The 20,164-nt window shown below is 39.6% G+C and overlaps 2 protein-coding genes across 2 annotated transcripts; both read right to left on the bottom strand.

Annotated features, from left to right (window-relative positions):
* Positions 1-690: 690 nt before the first annotated feature.
* On the bottom strand, positions 691-1,273 carry LOC110027370. The gene is made up of 2 exons (XM_020728767.1): positions 1,013-1,273; positions 691-891 (listed from the first exon to the last, which is right to left on the bottom strand). Exons 1-2 carry the CDS (start codon positions 1,143-1,145, stop codon positions 782-784), a joined length of 243 nt encoding a protein of 80 aa, XP_020584426.1. The 5' UTR covers positions 1,146-1,273; the 3' UTR covers positions 691-781.
* Positions 1,274-17,099: 15,826 nt separating this feature from the next.
* LOC110027575 lies at positions 17,100-19,804 on the bottom strand. Its single transcript, XM_020729064.1, has 3 exons — positions 18,622-19,804; positions 17,603-18,553; positions 17,100-17,507 (listed from the first exon to the last, which is right to left on the bottom strand). Exons 1-3 carry the CDS (start codon positions 19,579-19,581, stop codon positions 17,469-17,471), a joined length of 1,950 nt encoding a protein of 649 aa, XP_020584723.1. The 5' UTR covers positions 19,582-19,804; the 3' UTR covers positions 17,100-17,468.
* Positions 19,805-20,164: the final 360 nt, after the last annotated feature.

Below are 20,164 nucleotides of genomic sequence, written 5' to 3'. Positions count from 1 at the left end.
TAATATTGTTAAGAACTTGTCTTGCTCTAACCATTCTCAGCTTCTTTTTGTTCGTTACATTTCTGTAAAATATGTATGACTATTAGTCAGTTACATTTTATTTTTTATATTTTTATATTTTCTTGGTTATGTTTCCATCTAGCAGACCTTCCAAAATGAATTCATCTATTTTTTATGCCATTTAAGTTATATTTAGTAGTTATTTTTATGATATCATCCACTTTAACCTTGATTCAACCGTCTTCATTCTATCTGATTATTGCATGCAAATTTGTGTGTTGTGCAAAATCATGACCGAGTGGGCCCCACTCTAATAATAAAAAAATATATTTCAATAGTTCTGATTAGAGATCGCACTTAAATTTAAATGCAATATCAATAATCACTCCTCCATTCAACTCAATATCCGGTCAGATTTTCCTAAATTTGAGAAAGACACATCGCTGCCATGACAAATAAGCGTAAGCCTAAGAAGTTTGCAGTGAAGGTGTGTTGACCACTTTAGAGACACACTCTCTCTCTGTTTGGCTATTTTAGTGAAATTTCGTACTTCACCTGAATCAAAGTTGAGAAAACATCAAATTAATATAGAGCATATATTCACCTTTCTGTTTTCATCATCACTCTCTCTCTCCCACCTCCCTTTAATTAGTCTCCGAATAAAACCAACCTTCAATATACATATATATATATATATATATATATAACTCTATCCTGCAAAGACCTACAACTAAAAACATACAGTTCCAATCAAAGATTAAAATTTCATCATAAACTCCATTCAACAGCATTCATTTGCCTTGTTCATCTCCGTCTCCAAAGCCTCCATCTGATTCTCCAAATCTCTCAGCTTCTGATTCATACTCTCAAGCCTTCTCCTTCCTTCCTCATCTGCAACCAAAAGATGCAATCTTTGATTACTTACACAGAACAAAAACAGAGTCAGAGTAATCAAAAACAATATATCAAAATACTCTGGTGAAGTTACTGAAATCAGTATTAGCATGATTACCTAAGCGCGAAATTAACTCCGAAACAGTCAGCTCTTCGCCGTCGGCGGTGGTGGTGAAGGTGGCGGCGGAAGCGGCGCCACGAGCCAGTCCCCGTGATTGAACCTTCTTCGATCCATCTCTACCTCCCGCCATGAGTACTTGATTCTCCGTAATTCTCTGTTGTTCAGTGAGTTGTATGTAGGACTGCTATGTATATAGAAGAGGGAAGGGGGTTTTAAATTCTATCTGCCTTGTTTTCAAAAGGAGAAGAACCTGAGAAGTCTTTGTCTTCTCATTACCAATTACTGTTGTTGGTCACCCTCGGTGGTCATTGGTGTAGTAGATGGGAAAAGCAAACGGTCAACTTTGTTTGTTTTTGGTTTTGAACTTTGACTGCTTAAATTTGCGGTGGAGATCTGTTTTATTTTGATATTTGCGTGCCTACCACACAATATTTATGTATTTACATATATATATATGACACAAAAGTTTGATATTTACATTAGTTATAGCAATTTTGTCTCTTAAAACTATGTATAGAGATCTTTTTAATTTAATGTTAGGGATTTGAATGACTGTATGTAAATATGGTTGTTTAGGGGTTGGATATATAAATGCATAAGAATTGTGTGGTATGTATGTAAATGCCCTTTTTTTTAAAATCAATTTTAGAATTTGGAATTAATAAAAAATAATTTTGATTAGCATGGTACAAACATTCAACACACTCAAAAGGGGGAAAAAAATTAGTAATTACACTATAAGTTTTTACGTGGAAAACTCATAGTGGGAAAAATCACAGTCTGACCCAGGTGAAGAGTTTTGTTATAAAAAAATGATTACAGTTTTAATCACTTATCACACTGACAGAAAAATGTTACTAGGATTATTAAGTTACAACATTGTTGTACGGATGAGTTTATCGTAAAAACGGGCAGCGAAAGATAACAATCGGTGGTCTGCGGTAGGTGGTGGTTGGCAACAGTTAGTGGTGGTTGACGGAGGTCAACAGTAGTCGACGGAGGTTGGCGGTAGTCGATGGTAAATGTGGTGTGGTACTTCAGTTCATTCTCAAATCTTCAAGTTTTTCTCAAGTCTCAAGCTTTTTTCTCCCATCTCATGAAAGGAGCGAGGGCTCTATTTATAGAGTTTAGTGTACAATTAATACAAGAATATGAACTACTTTGATTAAACGGCTCGGAGGGCTTCCCTTGATCAGACGATGTCCGAATGGAGTGTCTTGGGGACGCTCGATTCAACTATGAACTCGTTGGATTTGACATTCATTTGACCTCTCAAATGCGTCCGAAAAACTTCTATACATGGTTTCATCATTTGATCATGACTCAATTTAATTCAGATAAGAGCAATATTGATAACAATGGGTTTGTCTCGTCGAGCCAATCAGTTTGACTATAAGTTTGTTGAAATCGGAGCATTGGACGCTTTTCATTAAAGTCTGAACATTACTTGTCTAAAATGTTGCTTCTAGATTCAAGTCACATCTTGAGATTTTTGCAGAATGATAGCAAGATATTTTCTTATTTAGAAATAATGCCATTAGGTGGTGTCAAATATGCTAATATATCACATAAATACTTCAAAACTAAAATTGTTTCTAAATCACCTAAAATAATGCATAAATTTATAACCTATGCTTCAATTTATTTCATGCCAACTCAATTTATGCAAGCCCTGCTAGTTAAAGTGCAAATCAATTAGACTATCTACTTAATCAACTTAATCAAAGCCAAAAAACACCCCGACTAACAAAAAAATGTTTTATCTTTGCATAGACTTTTCAACCTAATTTGAACAAGGAAAGTTCACATACATCCACTCAACTCCTATGTAATTACATGCCAAATCATCTATACTTCGAATTATACCTATATATCATCTTATCTATATATGGAAAGACATATTTCACATTTTTAAAAATTAAAATACTGATTTTTTTTTCTTTTTGTGATATGAATAATTTGGGTCGTATTAATATAAAAATAAATAAAGTTTAAGTATTAGTAGAGATATATTTAAATACATAGGAAATGGGTGGTATTTATGTAAATGTCCCTTCGAAAAAACTGTATTATAGTATTTAGCCTCTCTTAATAAAGCTTTATTTGACTCAGCATCGCAATAAACCTAAATCCAAATTAGACATCTTAAAGATCATGTAATGAAAAATATTTTATTGTGTTGGCGCCGTCTGATTAATTAATTAGATAAGATGAGCCTAAGGAAATGAGTATGCACTTTTCTTACTTAGAGCTATTTGGTTTCAAGCATTACCGAATAAAATAAAATATGTTGGATCTGAATTTGTCGGTGAGACACTCAAGGAATATAGTCTAAAGGGGAGAGGGAGGGAGGGAGAGTGCATAGTAATGAATCCTCCTATTTATAGAAGAACAGAGTACAATGTGTATAATTACAGGCTTACTCTTGCTTTAATGAGAACTTTACATGATATTTTATGTATTTACATAAATGATTCTAAGGTTCGTCTACTCTATTATCAATGGCCCTTGGTTCGATAAGACTCATAAGTCGGACTATGCAAAGTTGGGCTCTCGGTCAGCTTCTAATAATCTTCGGTTGGGCCGGAATTGAATCGGTCGGTTGTTTTGGCCCGACTGTTCGCTATTGACTTCTATATGAAGAAACACTGTCACCAGGATGAAACAAGGTTTTCAGGAAAAGAATGAATCGTCATAATCTGACAGTTAGCTCACCACTTGACAAAAGGCCCTTTAGGATGCCCGTGGAGTTTATCATGGTAAATTCCTTGACCTCCTGATGAAGAGGCTCTTGTGAGATGGCTAGCAGTGCTGAGATAATAGCTGGGTTGATTCATTCTCTCAGCTTGACATTGGTCTTGGGTTTGACGACCTGCGTCTGGTCCTCTTTGGTTCCAGATCTAAGCAGTCAGCACTTGGTTAATTAAGTTCTTTGATTTTCCATTGATAAAAATCTTGGTTTTCGTTTGTGGACCCTTTTGGTCATACTTTTCCGTCTCCTTCTCAGTCGGATTTCCTCAAGATTCATGTTAATGTATTTCAGATGTACAAACTAAATGAAGGTCGAATTTTTTTATGTGAGTTGAAATAAACTAAATGTAAAGTACCTGAGTGGGGAGCAATTTATTTACTGCTCTAAAAAATACATGCATTTCTAAAACATTTACTCTAAACTTTTGTATCTCTAAAGTACATAAACTTTCACAACATACAGCCCGACAGCCTATAAATGGTAAAAATTGTACGTGAACGACTTCATGAGCAAATTCATGAAGAAAGCCCTATTAATTTCAATAATCATAGCTGTCCCGACGAGGCCTGGAAGCAAGATCTAGCCGTCTAAACCACGGGTCATTGCCAGCTTCTTTTTTAGATTTTTAAATGATTTGCATTTAATTTCAACTAAGCGTGAACACCACGAAATTGACATATGTGCCACACAATTAATTCCCCTGCTTGCATGCCTAACACGTAAAATTTGATATTTATATTTATAAAATTATACATGAAAATATGTATTTAATACTATTAATAATTTTTATATAATATTAAGCATTTCAGTGATATGCATGTAAATATGAAAATGCAGATATTAGATATGTAAATACATAAAAACTGTACAGTATCAATACTTAAATACCCACAATTAGCGGCTTTTTAGTTTATGTATATATGTATGTATATATATATATATATTCATGCAAGAGCTTGAAACATCAAAATGCTATACATATAAATAGCAAAATTTAGGTGTGAGATATATAAATAAAAAAGATTTGTTGGCTACAAGTGTTTTATCACTTGACTTGATTGACTCAGTGGCAACTATTTATTTATACCAAGAAAAAACTGCAATTTATATATTATATGTGCACTCAGGCAGTCTCTCTCTCTAGTTTTGCATCACTTCTTAATTATTTTTTGGGAGATTTACACACATAGCACAAAAAGTATATATATATTTACATCTATCGCACCTAAACCTTTATATTTACATATAAAGCACCTGCGTTATCTAAAAAACACAAAAACAATACTCTTTTCCAAAGTTCTGATATAAAGGAGGAGAAAAGTAAATAAACACAATTTTTTTTATATATGTGTGAATTTTTTTGGGTCTCCATTACGTAGCAACGGTGCGGCAAGATATTCACGTCACTCTTCCATCTTGCCTTGTGAATGTGAATCGAGACAGATCTTGGGGTAGGCAATGAGATAGGGCTTCCCCTGCTTGAGAACTACTCCGGACATAGCTCTACTTGCGGACTAGAATAATATATCATCATGTGTGCTACATCACAGAAATTATTTCAGGGTTATTGAAGTGGAACGACGGGGTTATTGAAGAGAACCTCGTATATTTCACTTTAATAACCCAGAATAACCCTGAAATAACCTTCGAGGTATTATTTCAAGGTTATCAAAGTGTAACTGCAGAGGTTATTTCAGGGTTATTACTGAGTCCGCGATTTCACATTAATATTTCTTTAAGTGGGTCCGATATAGCGCATATGACGGTATATTACTATGAGTCAGTATGTAGAGCTATGTCCGGAGTCCAGATAGAAAATATTCCCCTGATCAAGATCTTGTTAACAAAGTTGAAGGAGTTTGAAAAATATAAATAATGAGTGTGAAACATGTAATTTGCTATATTTTGTGTGTTACGTATGTAAAGGATGAAACGTGAGTCAAGGAAAACACATGTCCGTTGAATATTCAATCAAGTAATTCCACGGACATCCTTCTCAATACGGATGACATCAACATAATGTGTGGGTGTAGAACCACAACGATCAGTCAAAGAGACCATGGTATCAACAATAAAAGTGATGATTAGAAATATGCATTTTTTTAAAAGTTGGGAGGCTTTACATATATATCAAATAAGTTTAATATATTTCCACATCTAACACCTAAGCTTTGATATTTACTTATATAAGATCTAAATCTTAATTATCACATAAAAATATCGCTCATATTAAATTTTTGAAGTTAAATATATTATTTTATGCATAAATTTTGATATGACTATGACACACATGTTAGATAAATAAATATTATTATTATATCTGTAAATATATAATAATTGTGTGGTATCTATGCAAATCCTTAAAAATGATATGAAGACTGTCATTGGGTGTGGAAAATGTATTTTTGAAAATTGGGGTTCAAATGAGAATTAAATGATATAAGACAAGTGTTTAAGTCAACATGACAGCCCATAAAGACGGGAAAAGACTTTGACCTGATGCTGATTCCCCCCATGCCCAAGCAATCAGTTTTACTCCGATTATATGGTGATTATATAGTTTATAAATTTAAGAGTTTTCTAATCCCAGTGAATGCTTATTTTTAGGTCGCACATCTATTATGTTTCAAAAAGGGCTTTCTTGATAGCGACAATATTTATTACTCTTATTAATTAAAATAAAAAAAGGAAGATTTATACATATCACCCAATTTCTAAGTATTTACATATCTAGCAGCTAAACTTCAATTTCTACACATGAAAAGGTATATTTCAGTTTTTAAAAATTAAAATAAACATCATATGAATTGGGAGGTAGAAAAGTAAAAAAGCAAAGTTTAAATGTAAGATATGTAAATAGATAAGAATTGGGCGGTATGTATGTAAAAGTTCAATACAAAAAAATTACAGCTATTAAGGCTGGAAAAAATATTGAGGCATGATCCTAAACTAAAATAGTTAAGAAGTGCATTCGCTGATATGAGAAGGAGATAAAACAAGTTGTCGTGCTTACTGTTCAAATTGAGGAACGGAGAGGGCTAGTAAAATTTCCCAGAATTGAGAGAGCTGAATCATATTTGTAGCAAGCCCTGCGACTCTGGAACAACCATCGTTGTTTCGCTAGATGTTAAGGTTAGACCGAGCAAAAATTCAAAAACTTCGGATATAGTAGAAGGAAATGAAGAAAGAAAATGAACAATAATAACAACAACAAATAAAGTTGAAGATGGAAGCAGTAAAACACGACTGGAGAGCTCTGCAAGACTAAAAGAGAAAGGAACGGAAGTTAAGAGACAAAGCATATCTGCAAAATCAAGACTCCATCTAGTTTAAGCATTCCTAATTCGCATTTGATGTAAAAGAGTGCGTACAAAAAAAAAAAAAAAAAGGCTAATAATCTCTACTCACATCCATTCTTTCTTTACATTATTTACATTCAATTTTATCTTTGTTATTTTATTTTAACAGGTGGGGATTCATGAGGAATCTAAGGGTACCACCATTTTATAATTTGGAATGCTTGCTCAGATTCAAGGGTTCTCATTATTCAGGCAAAATACTTAGAATAATACAAATCTATATCATCACCATTACATCCATAAAATCCGGCAAATTAGACTTCTAAATTGTTGAATTCTAAACTGCACAGGAAACATGCACAAGGATTGGAACATTCTATAAGGAGATAATTAAGAGAGAGAGAGAGTAAAGGAGCACATAACAACAGAAGTAGTCCGGAAGTTCATCTGGACCAATCACATTTGTCGATACGAACTGTCTCTTGACATAGTTATGGATAATGAGACCCAATTCGCCGACAAAAAAATGCAAGACTTCTGTAAAAGCCAAGGATCAACCTCAAGTTTGCTTTCGTTCACTATCGACGAACAATCGACCAGGCGGAAGCCGCAAACAAAATTATCTTAATTTTCTAAGGAAGAAAGTGGAAGGGCCAAAGGGTAAAGGGGCAGACTTGATCCCTTCAGTACTCAGGGCAATCCAAACGTAGTCGTAGACGTCCACCAAACAGAGCCCTAATATTCTATATCCCACGGAATGAATGTCATGCTGCGGTCAAATACAACAACCACAGCCAGATGGTGCTCTTAGCCTCAGCCTTTGATGAGGGAGACCTAGGAGTGTGGCTCAATGCAAACGACGAGGGAATCAGATTGGCTCTAGGTATGTCCGAGGAGAACAAAGCAAACGATACTTCAACAAGAGATTAAGCGAAGGACCGCCAGATACTTCAACAAGCATGTGCGCGAAGAGAAGTTTGCTCCTGGGGACCTGGTGCTAAAAAAAGTCAACCCCGCCGCCCTAGGACAAGTCATCGGAAAGTTGGATCAAATTTGGAACGATCCCTACATCATCCACCAGAGAGTGGGACCTGTAGCCTACAACTAAAGGCACACGCAAGGAACGACGTCCTTCGAACCTGGAATGGCAACGACCTAAGGAATTTCTTCCCCTAGAGATATCATGAATTGTCTGTATAACATAATTTATGTTTTAAAAAGCTCAATGCAACAAAGATAATGTTTTTTACATTTCATCTAAAAGTTTAAGTTTACGTACATTCGATATCACTAACAGTGCTTTCTTCTATCGTTTTTTACGTTCGGGGAACTGACACAAGTACACTCGGGGAACTAATGCAACCATGCTCGGGGAACTTACTCAGGTATGTTCGAAAAACCTACTTCACAAATTGCTAAGAGATGTACCATGGCCTATGGGACGTACTGGCACCCGACAGCGACAAACTTTGTGAGAGGTGCACAAACAATGGTCCCGCGCCTACTCTAAACGTTACCACCAATCAGCGACAAGCCCCGAAAGGAATGTCTAACTACATGTGGCTTATAGGACGTATCAGTACCCGCAACGATAAACTCCGCGAGGGGTACGCAAATAATCATCACGCTCCCAAATTTAAAGGAAATTGTATGACCTATAAGATGTACTGGCACTCCACAATGGCAAGATCTGCGAGAGATGTGTTATCGGTTATCCTACACCCACTTTAAATGCTACCACCCAACAACGATAAGCTTCACAAGGAGTGTCTAACTATTACCTATGCAGTATGGGATAAATCGACACCTGACAATAACAAGCTCCGCGAGGGGTGCATCAACGATGGTCCTGCGCTTTAACTACGACATCAACAATCACCAACGACAAAACCCTGCAGAAAAACTGCGACGACCATATATGAGGAATACACAATTGACAGCAACACATAAAGGGAAAGAAATGCTCATTTCATCAATTGACATGTACGGGAGAAAAATGCCAGATTAATAAAACCCCCTGCCTCAATATATTTTCTATGTATCTTTTCTTTATGCCCTATGCAGGTGATAAATGGGGGATCCCCCTTAAAATAAGAGGGGGGAGGTGCGAGGGGATGAAAAAAAAATACAAAAGAAAAACAAAAAAAAGCAAAACTATTCTACCCTTAGGCATTTGAGGAATCCCCAAAGTCTGCCCTCCTTGCCTCCTCAACGTCAGCCAACTCTTAGAATGTGGATTCCTCCTCGCTCTCGGAATCCGAAGGGAGTTTTCAAACTCCACATTTTGCCATTTAGGCTCCATAAGATTGTGCTTTATGAGTCTCTCAATAGAAAAGGAGGTGTCAATCGCAATCTGCCCGAAGAGACCCTTAATATACGCCTCTTTGGAAATCATCGAAGACATTTTTTTTTCTTTTAGCTCCTCGTTCTCTTTCCGAAGAGTAGCCAGGTCTTCCTCATGTTGTTGAGTGTCCATTTGTCGCCCCTCGATGCGAAGCTTCAGTCCCCACCCCATTACAACCAACTTCAGCTTCAGCCGACGAGCTTTTGAGGCGGACCACCCAACCTCCTCCTCGGCCTTGTCCAAGAGGAGAGCCTGGAAGTGCGTCGCCTGCCAGGCGAGAGCATGGTAGCAGTCAACCGTCTGGAACATATCCTTCCTGCCCATCGACCGCAGGTTCATCTCAACAGCATTGGACCAGAACGTGTCGATCAGGGGGGAAGGATAGTCTCCATTCAATAGGTTTGCTAGGAACCACTCCATCTCTCTGTCAATGAGCGCACAGTGGTCACTCATCCAGATGTTGGCTCCTTAGTCATGCGAGAACGACCATTCGAGCGGAACTGCACCCTCTTGTATGGGAGGAGGGGGCAACCCAACATCGGGTGCGGGGGTTTATCCTTTCCTCTTGGGGACATCGCTCTTGACCAATCCGCGGCCCCTCGCCCGTCTCGAAGTCAATCCCAACGAAGATGGGGCGAGGCCGATTCACCACACCCCGCTAGCGCAGAGGGATGAACTGAGCTCCTCCCATCGCCGAGGGACACGACAAAGGACTCTCGGACTTTAGAGGGCTATGTAGACGAAAAGAGATCCCCTCGCTGCCCTCCAAAAAACTTGGAAAATTACGTAAAAATTATGAGAATATACCTCATGCACAATTAAACAAGGGAGTAGGTAATACTCACCCTCATCGTGCCCCTCAACCGACCTGACTGAGCCAGTTTGCCCTCGACCACTACCGAGCGAGAGGGGACCGCCACTCATCCGAGGCCACTTCAAAGTCATCCTCTCCCCAACAACTTTCTCTCGAGTGGTCTCCCTGTCATCGGCCAATCTCCACAAATACTCGATCAGGGTGTCAGCATCATCCAGACAGATCATTTGTTCGATCACGTCAAGGTCGAGGTATTGGAACAAAAAAAGGCGCTGGCCCAAGATCAATGCCATGTAGTCCTGAACATTCCCAAGAAGGGTCTTCACCTTCCTTACCTCACACTCAGTAGGTGAGGTACGGATCCCCCATTCTTCTGGGCACGAGGCGATCAGAAACATAGTTTTCCAATCCTTTATCTTATTCTCCAGTCTTGTAGTTGGATATTGGTACTGACGGCGAACTGAACGTACCTGTCGTGGCCGATCTGAAAAGAGAAGAAGTGATTGAGCAACTCAATCGACCATGGGATCATCATTCTCTGACAGAAGAGGATGTATGTCATAATGGCGGCGACAGAGTTCGGAAGAACTTATGCAGGAACGACGCCGTAGCGGTTAAAAATGGAACACAACTCTCAACAAAAACGCTGTCGAACACCCATCTTGAAAAGATTCTTGTAGAAAACAAGATCAAGAGAGAAGTTGCCCGTGGCCCGCTCATGACTCTTGGCCGGTCGGAGAACGATGGTAGGATCCAAAACATAGTGATCCTGGATCTTGTCCACATTCCTTGAGGAGAGAACCGAAACCTTGATCGCAGTAATAGAACCAAATGACTCATGGGAGTACTTTTGGACCATGATGCCTATATTGCTGGACAGAGAAGGAGATAGCAACATCAGAGAAAAGTAGAAAAGGAAAGAAGGGAGCGTTAAAAGGCAAAGAACAAGACCCGTACATATACATATACACGTGAGTCATCTCGGAAGTTGAAACGTTGCCGATGCTGCTAATGTGACGGAATCACACGTCACTCAAATAATCATTACAAAAATCTGAAAAATATTTTATTTTATTACATATTTTTAGTACAAAGGAGGGGGCGTCATGCCAAAAACTCTCAGTTAAATTTGGGTGAGAAAAAATTGGACTAGGCGGTCGTTCTCGGCTTTGCCCGAGACAAACCTTTAGTGGCAAAGCGTTCGAACATGAACTCGCTGCCTAGCCTGAAAAGGTAGTTCTAACTCTCTCTGAGCTGAGCGATGAGGGTGAGGGTCTACCTAATGGCCGATAGTTCTGAGCATAAATGGGCAACCACCCCCCGGCTAGCAAACATCTCCCCCTTGAAGTTCGCGAGCTCCTCGCGCAACCCCGCAACTTCTCTCTCCAATTTCTCAAACCTCTCGTTCGGCGATCCTTCCGTCACTTTCTCCTTAGGGGTACCCCATGAAATGGAGGAAACGCTCCTCCATCTCAGCAAGGCGGCGGAGTATGAAGTCTGAAGACACTCAACGCCCCACGGTCGCCTCCTCATCCCTAGCAACACCGGAGAGGACCTCATGCCTGTCGCCCTGGGCTCTAGCGCTCGGACTTTCGCACCCTGCTCAGTACTTTGCTATGGCGCGCTGAGTCCTGCCATGTCTCCTCCCACAGTGACTTGTGCCACACTTGCCACCAGAACCGTAACTTAATCCACCATTGTCGCATGGTCTTCAAGGCCTCCGTATCGGCCGATAAAGAATCAACAGTCAATACTTCAATTGATGAAAAGAAAAAAAAACAAATCAAACTACATACCAAGGATCCACCCCCACTTAAACGTGGAATAAGAAAAGAGATCCTCACCTACTTTTTTCAGTCCTCCACCTTCCAAAGGGAAGCGCTCCCAGCCTGTTGAAGCCACGTCTCAGCTTCGGATGTCGCCTCCTCAACACTTCTCTCAGGGATCAAGACCCAAGCACCTGGGCAAGGTGCCTCACTCCCACGAGTGAGACGCCCCAGGTGGGTGCCCCACAGGAGAGTTGTCCGAACGACCCACAACCTTCTCCCGATTAGGGTATGCCAAGCAAACGGAAGAAACGGGCTGAGCCTCATGATTGCCAGCTCCGTTCTTGGACACAACCCTCTTCTTACTCTGTCCTTCAGCAAACGCCTAACCCACAGGCTTATGCTTCACATCCAGCTTGGGGGTTGCAACCGCATGTCGCCTATGACCTTGAGAAACACGCTCTTGTTGGAAGGTGGAACTCCTTGGCAAGACATAGTAGAGAACAGGTAAAGAAGAAGATAGAACAAAGAAATCTAAAGGAGCTAAGCGGTGCAGACTTCCCTTGTCCCAAAGCCTATAATGGCTTGGGCATGGAAACCCAGAGAAGTTCATTATTGCACAATAATCGTTTATTTATTTATTAATCTATGTATACGTGATAAAAAAATTATCCTGTCCTCGCGTGCTAGATAGCTTCCGAGGAGTAAGTGGATCGGAAAACTAAAAATTATCATGACCACTGGAAAGGACAAATGGATCATAAATCTCCCTGAAATAGAGCTTCTCCTTAATAAAATGTGATTCAATCTCTATATGCTTGGTGTGATTATGATGGACCAGGTTATGAGTAATGCTAATGAAAGTTTTATTATCACAAAACAGCTTCGCGCCTTCACGGATTCTTAACCAAGGACATGGAATGAAATTCGAGCTCTACACTGCATAGGGCAACCACTAATTGTTTTTTTGTTTTCCCAGGTAACAAGATTTCCCCACACGAAAGAGTAATACCCCGAGGTAGATCGGCGATCATGGCGGACCCGACCCAATTAGCATCAGTATAAACTGGAATAGAGTGAGAACTGTGATGCGAGAACAACATAACTGGGCCCGGTGAGCCTTTTAAGTAGTGGAGTATTGGGTGGATAGTTGTCGCACGTATGGGCGAGATAAATGAGTTTTCCCATAATGCGCTAGTAGTGTGTCTTGTTCACAGGAACAACATTGGGAAGATCAACCAATTTCTCATTTAGATACATTCGAACAGCCACCAGTTTGCAAATTAAAACGTTGGTCTCTCTCAATATGTTCATCACATATTTGCACTCACAAAGAAAAATGCCCAGAGAGGACCAGACAACTTTCATGCATACGAAGCATCAGAAAGAGGCAAGTCCTTTATTTCAAAGGATGAGGCGAGGATGTCTCTAAGAGATTTCAAGGCTGACATATCATTACCTGTGAGCGCAATATCGTCTGCATAGCAATAAAGATGATAATTCAACCACTAGAGGAATGCTAAAAGAAAAAGACTATGATTTGATTGGGGCCTGAGAGAACCTAAGAAGCACTAACACTTGCGTGAACTTATTGAAGCAGACCTAAGGGGATTGCTTCAGTCCTTAGAATGACTTTTGTAGTAGGCACAATTGTCCTCGAAAAGAAGTAAAGTCAAAGGCAGAAAACATAGAAATGTACACCTCTTATATGAGATCTCTAACATCCAGTTAGAGTAAGAGCCAATCCAAATTCACAATAAAGGATAATAAAACCCAAATGGTGTTCAGTATAACAACTGGAGCAAACGCCTCCTTAGAGTCAATTCCATAAATTTATGAGTAGCCTTTGACAACCAACCGTGTTTTGTTGCGTTCAAATGTTCCATCAGAGTTAATTTTAGTGTTGAAAATCCACGGGCAACCAACTGATTTCTTTCCATGAGGAAAGTTAACAACATCTCACGTATGATTTCGCCGAGAGCGTTCATTTCATCTATTACTACAACCTTCAAGGAAAGGTCTGCCAATGTTGTCTCAATAGTGGATGAAAGACGATGAACAATCAAGAAAGTGGCAAATGCTTGTAGGTCAGCAATACGTTGTAGAATGAGACACTTTGCCTTGAAATAAAGAGAACAAGTTTGATCGTGTTCTTCAATGGTAGAACTCACTTCCTTATTCGGAGCAGAAGTAATCTCTACAAGTGTGGTGTCCGCGGCGGATTCTAAGACCTACAAGAAGGCAGCGGGCTCAAGAGTAGGGGTATTGGAACGGATCTCAATAGAGGGTTTTATGCGCCTAACATAAACACAGAGAGTAGATGGAGGAGATGTTGGTCTGGTAAATGGTGGATCCAGTGGGACAGATGGTTCCTCGGGAACACTGGCTGGAGATGTAGGTAGCATATCCAAGAGAGTCAGAAAAAGAGTTGTGTCCAAAAAATCTAGCTCTACCTCGAGATAGTGTTGGGAAGTAGGCAAAAAATAAGAGATAAGAATGCTCGATTTTAAAAGCAGGGGTGTCTTTTTAAAGCAATATCTCAATCTCTGGAAGAGAGGGCTTGATATTGAAGGTTGGAACCGTTTATTGGAAGCCTAGGGATAATCCTACATGAACAAGCCCTATTGGCCCTCTTAAAAAAAGCTACAATATGGTGCCTCAGCAAGGTTAGAACTATCAACCAAAAAGAAGGAAAATATTTCCTTTTTGGCGAAGTGGTACAAATAATATGACAGAAAATTTACGTTAATTCCATACCATTTTAGGAGCACGCGCCCTATAAGTTGGACCTAATGCATTGATGCACTAATAACAAACATATTAATATCTAACCATCAGGTTTTGGGCATGGATTCTAGCAAGAGTTGTCTTTGGAATGCAAGGAGGGTTTTTAGTTCGGGAACCACTTGCAATAGAGGGAAGTTCAACTGAGACACTTCAAAAAAGAGAATTCTTGAGAAGCCAAAATGTTGGACTAATGCTAATTTAATGAACTAGTTGAGAAGGATGAGTCCCCAATGTGAACTCTTAGAGATAAATTTCAAAAAAAGATAGATGTCAGCCCATTGGGCCAATTAGATGAACTTATTGAAAAAGTCAAGGTCTTTGAGTGAACCAAGCAAAATAAGTTTCAAATAAGGTAAGTTGGTCTTTAAGTCAGCCAGATGACCTCTTTAAGAAGAGTGGGAATGAACATATTGAGGCAAGTTTAGGATAAGGGTCAATCCTTGGGTCAATCAGATGGACTTCTTGACAAGAGTTACTTCCCAAAAAGGAAAAATCAATAAGGCGAGGAAAGAAAGGAGAGTGTCAACAATTAACCTGATCACAATATGTCACAAAGAGATGCAACTTCTTGAAATGAGTTATTGAAGCACTAATTTCTTCAAAGAGTCAATGGTAAAAAATGAGGAGATATGTTTCTCGAGAATCACTAAGCTTATAAGATTCCTTTTGAACCACCCACGTCCATTTTGGTTCAATATTTTAGAATACTTTCTTTATAAACTTATGTCGATAGTGTTATGCTGGAGCCCGGTTCGGACTTTCTCCCGCTCCCGACTCCCACTTCCGCCAGTGATTCTCGAACCGCTTTGTCGCGAAGCGAAGCTTCGCTTCGGCCCTTTCACGAAAGGTCACGACGTCCGCCAGCACCCGCCCCCGCCTCTCCCTAACTGTTCCCGCCTCCAGTTTCACGATAAAAAGAAATGGTTCTCCTTCAGATTAAGATGTCACGGTGTTGTTCTTCAGTTTTCCTCGGGATAAAGGAAGGATAGAGGAAGGAAGGTGCAATAAATAGTTCCTTGTGGTGAAGGAAGAAGAAAGAAAAATAAGAAGATTGTTCACCTTTGGTTTGTTCTTGGTGACTTGTGGGCAGAAGAGAAATTGAGTTTATTTCTCTTGTAAGTTTATCTTCTTCGGTGTATCTGGGTGTAGAGTTTCTTCGGTGTAGAGAGAAGAAAATAGAGAAAACAAGAGAGAGCAACGAAGTGAGAGTGAGAGATTCCTCTTGTAAGTTGAGGTGATCGACTTGTGTAAATTTATCAAATAATAAAATCCTTTGCAACTCCGTGGAGGTAGACAAGTTTGTTGAACCACGTAAATTTGTATGTTTCGCTGTGTTACCATTTTCTGACGTGAATTTTTCTCGTTCGATTTTTCGCTTCATCAAAGATCGTTCTTCTTTTATATATTTTATATACCACAACTGGTGTATAGATCCAACAACAGATAGAATCTAGAGTATTCATAAAATTGGAGTTCCAATAGAGCTGAAATGACTTACTTCATACTTCATAGCCTAGAAGGGGGGTTCATGTTGAAGTTTATAGATAGGTTTGTCTTATATTTTCTCTAAGATCTCGGCTTATGAAGCAACTATTCATAAAATTTGAAGAATTCTTATAATCGCATATCAGAAAGTTGAAAATTAGAGGGAGAACAATCAAGTTCATAAGAATCCCAAACCGACTAGACAAATTTTTCAATGCAATGCATTGTTCTCAAAATAAATTAAAATAGTTAAATTGTTTCTTAATGTACTCATTGATCAAACAAGCTTGAAATGACATAACAATAATGACCAAGGTGCCTTATCATTATGATAGATCTACAAATACAAAAAAATGTCCGATCTCAAGTTTGAGAAAGCTTTAAATTGGGCAAATCAATTCGCAACAGAACTATAAAATTGAGATTATGCTGCTTGCATTTCTAGAAGAAGTTGTGTCATCATTAGCATTGGGTGCCAAATCAGTATTCTTGTATCATCATAGCCCAATACACTAACAACAACTTGCTTTACTTCGTATTGATGTTTTCCCTAATTACAGAAAGTTGAGAGATAAACTTTTTACACTACTTGTGCAAACTTTGAACCCTACTAATATAGAGGAATGCATAAACGGGCATACAATGAAAGAAAAATTTGTACGTTCCAAGATATTTAAGAAAAAAAAAATAAAAAAATTCAATACAGATGGAACAATAAAATAAAAAACAAAGCATACTCTTAACATTTTGAGATTAATGGACCCAATACACTAGAACTGCATCAGCATCCTTTCGCTAGAAGAAAAGAACAAACATTCACCTATAAAACTTTTGGCAGAGGAATTTGCTTTTCAATGAAAAGTTATTTATACATGAAACTCAAAGTTGAGATCACCACTTATTACATACAGATTGAGTAAATAAATTACATCTTTGCATGAACAAAAGGTAACAAAGTACATCTTTGCATGAGCAAAAGGTAACAAAGATAAAAGCTACCTGAAACTGCAGCAATGGAAGTATCAAAAGATAAATAAATATAAAACAAGATGAAAGGAGCGAGCTACGATCATCATTTTATCACTAACCTTATCCCAGTATTTGGGGTCTTAAGAGAATGAGCTACAATACCTTCAAATATCTGGAAATGAAATCTAAAGACGAGAAAATCAATGAGTTTGTAAAAGAAAGAATATCAACATATTTTCACATCTCAGATCGTGGGGATAACGGTGTCATTAGCACCTGCAAACAGTTTCAGAGAAAAAGAAACAAGGTTAATAACATGAAAGAAAGAAACTACTCACACAAATTGAAATATTAGATCTCAAAATTAGTACATCAGCAAAGCGAATTTGGCGACGTGGTAGTTTGGAAGGCTTTATGTCAGGTATTTGCTCATTTTGTAACTCAGAATGTTTAATGCTGCTTTCTTTATTCTGTTCAGTAGGTACAACATCACATGGTACCTGTTGATGCTGTGATTCTAAAGTTTTGGCGTCACTTTCTTGCCTAGGAGGAGTAGAAGATGCATAAAAGCCTTGCTTTCTCTGCAGCGTATGGATTCCAAAAATTGACTGCCCTGATGAACTCTTTGCTGATACAGAAGGCAAGGTGCGCAATAGCCACGATTCTGATGGTGTTTTGGGCAAGGGAGGGGGGAGAAGGAAGTGAAAATTTGAATTGGTCTTTGATTGCTCTTCCACTTCTAAAGGGAGTGATCCAACGCTTTGATTCCTAGCAGAGTGAAGAATCAAATCAGAATCGTGAATCCCAGATGATTGGGGCTGCAGCACAAATCCATTATGTCTTTCTGACCAAGGGTTCTCTTCCATTCTTTGATTATCCGCTATAACTTCAGAAACCGCATAAGCAGATTCACTAGTTTCATTTAGGGACCTAAAACCTTTCTCGCTGTCAGTAGAAGTGTGTTTAGAATGTGGAATTTCTACCAGAAGTGAATCTACAATAACAGAGTTCCCCATTGCAGGACTCAGAATACCTGAGTCCTGCCGGCTTCCATGGCTAGTACTCATTGCATAAACTCTTTCACCATCGTTATCGAAGGACTCTGACCCATCACTCTTATCATTCTTCGCATCCCTTTTAAGAATTTCAACAAACGCCTCCCGGCTGCCTCCAGAATGGCAGCAAGAAGAAGATCTATCTAATGTCTGCGAATCGCTCAGCTGCCCATGCTGATTAGACTTAGTCGTCGTGCTCTTGCTCTCACCTTCCTCATGAAAAGGAATCCCCAGTCTCAGCTTGTGTTTATAAACAGCTTCCCACAGCTGCAAAACATGGTATAAACAATGTAACAGCAGGCTACATAGGATTCAGAAATTTAATAAGGATTCACCTCATTCTCAGCCTGAGAAAGTGGTCCATCATCGTGCAAGATGCTACCAATCTTCTGACTTGTTGAAGGTGGAAGGCGACGTTGTCGACCTCCAACTTTCATACCAGTCACTGGATTCAAGAGACAAAAGGAGTTCTTCAAGCAGAGCCGAGGTAGAAGCCCGCATGCCTTCGATGCAAAATTTCCTGAACCCTCATCATAATCACCATCGTCATCACCATCAGAACTGCCAAGTTCATCACGAGGATATCGAGCAACAAAGTATGGCCTGTGTTGATAAGGGAGGGGTACCCGACGGAGCCGATGCTCTCCATTCTCAACCCTCTCAACGACCTTCGCTGGCTTCCAAGGAGGACATTGCGGCGATCCGGCAACCATCGCTTGGGCGGCGGGAAGGAAGCGGTCCATCATCAGATTCCTAACATCTGGATCGGTGGAGAAGCTTCCAGAAGGGACAAAGGCATCTGGAATACCGCTGAGGCCGCTGATGCTGCAGTTCATGAGGAAGGATTCGCTCCGTGATAACGTCTCGACTGCCTCCGAAAAGCTATCTTCCACCTCCGTCACTTTCAGCAACTCCCCCGAAGCCATTACTGCTGCATCCTCCATTGGCTTACCCTCGTAGATGGAATTGGGGTTACTAAAAGACCCATCAGGTCCAGCATCGTTTGGGATCCATCCAGGAGGAAGAAGAGGGACCGGCGGAGGACGGACGCGAGGAGAGACGCCGGTTTTGGGTTGGCCTGGCTTCTTCTCCCATACGAAAGGCACTACTCCGGGGTTCCGCACAGGGCCGGACTTGAGGTCCGACTTGTAAAAAGGAACGGCGGATCTCCGAGAAAGGGTTGGCGGCTTCGCCGCCGGCTCCTGTGATTTAGTTGAGGGTTTCACCGGCGTTGGGACCGAGTGTCGGCGGACAGAGAGGAGCGGGATGTCGAGGTCGAGACGCTTATCTTCCATCAAGCTCTGCGCTATGTCACTCTCGTTTCCGGTCCAAAGATTGGAGATAAAAAAACAACAATCCAACAATTCTATTTGCGCTCGACAGCGATCGCCTTGCGGCGGTGTTCTGAGTAAGAAGCCGCAGTGAGCTGGTAGGTCAAACGTTTCTGTCTGGCAGCTTCTCCTTGCTAGAAAGCATCGCCGCCATTCTTAAATAAGTGGGTGTTTCTTCCTCTTACAGTCTTGGATCGTCCAACGAAAGAATTATTCTGTTAGATGCGGAAGTTAATTTAAAATTCACTTATTATTATTTTTATTATTATTATTATTTTACCCTACAAATACATTTTAATCTCTAAAAATGAGAGAAAAAACACTTCTAACATGCCACCTGACCCTACTCGACCCGTTCTATCAAAAAACAAACATAACAAATACAAAGGTCGAGATTTTTTGTATTTGGGATTCATTCGACGTTTTATATTTTGAGATCGTCATCAAGATCTCTAGGATTTGCTCTGTGATCTGTAGTTTGATATTTTCTACCTCCGATATTCTTTTGCTGTACTAAAATTAGGTTTTATCATTTTATCCATTTTTC

Source organism: Phalaenopsis equestris, unplaced genomic scaffold, assembly GCF_001263595.1.
Source record: "Phalaenopsis equestris unplaced genomic scaffold, ASM126359v1 Scaffold000428, whole genome shotgun sequence".
Taxonomy (NCBI): Eukaryota; Viridiplantae; Streptophyta; class Magnoliopsida; order Asparagales; family Orchidaceae; genus Phalaenopsis; species Phalaenopsis equestris.
Note: the sequence above shows the minus strand (reverse complement) of the source record. Positions and strands in the feature narration are given on the sequence as shown.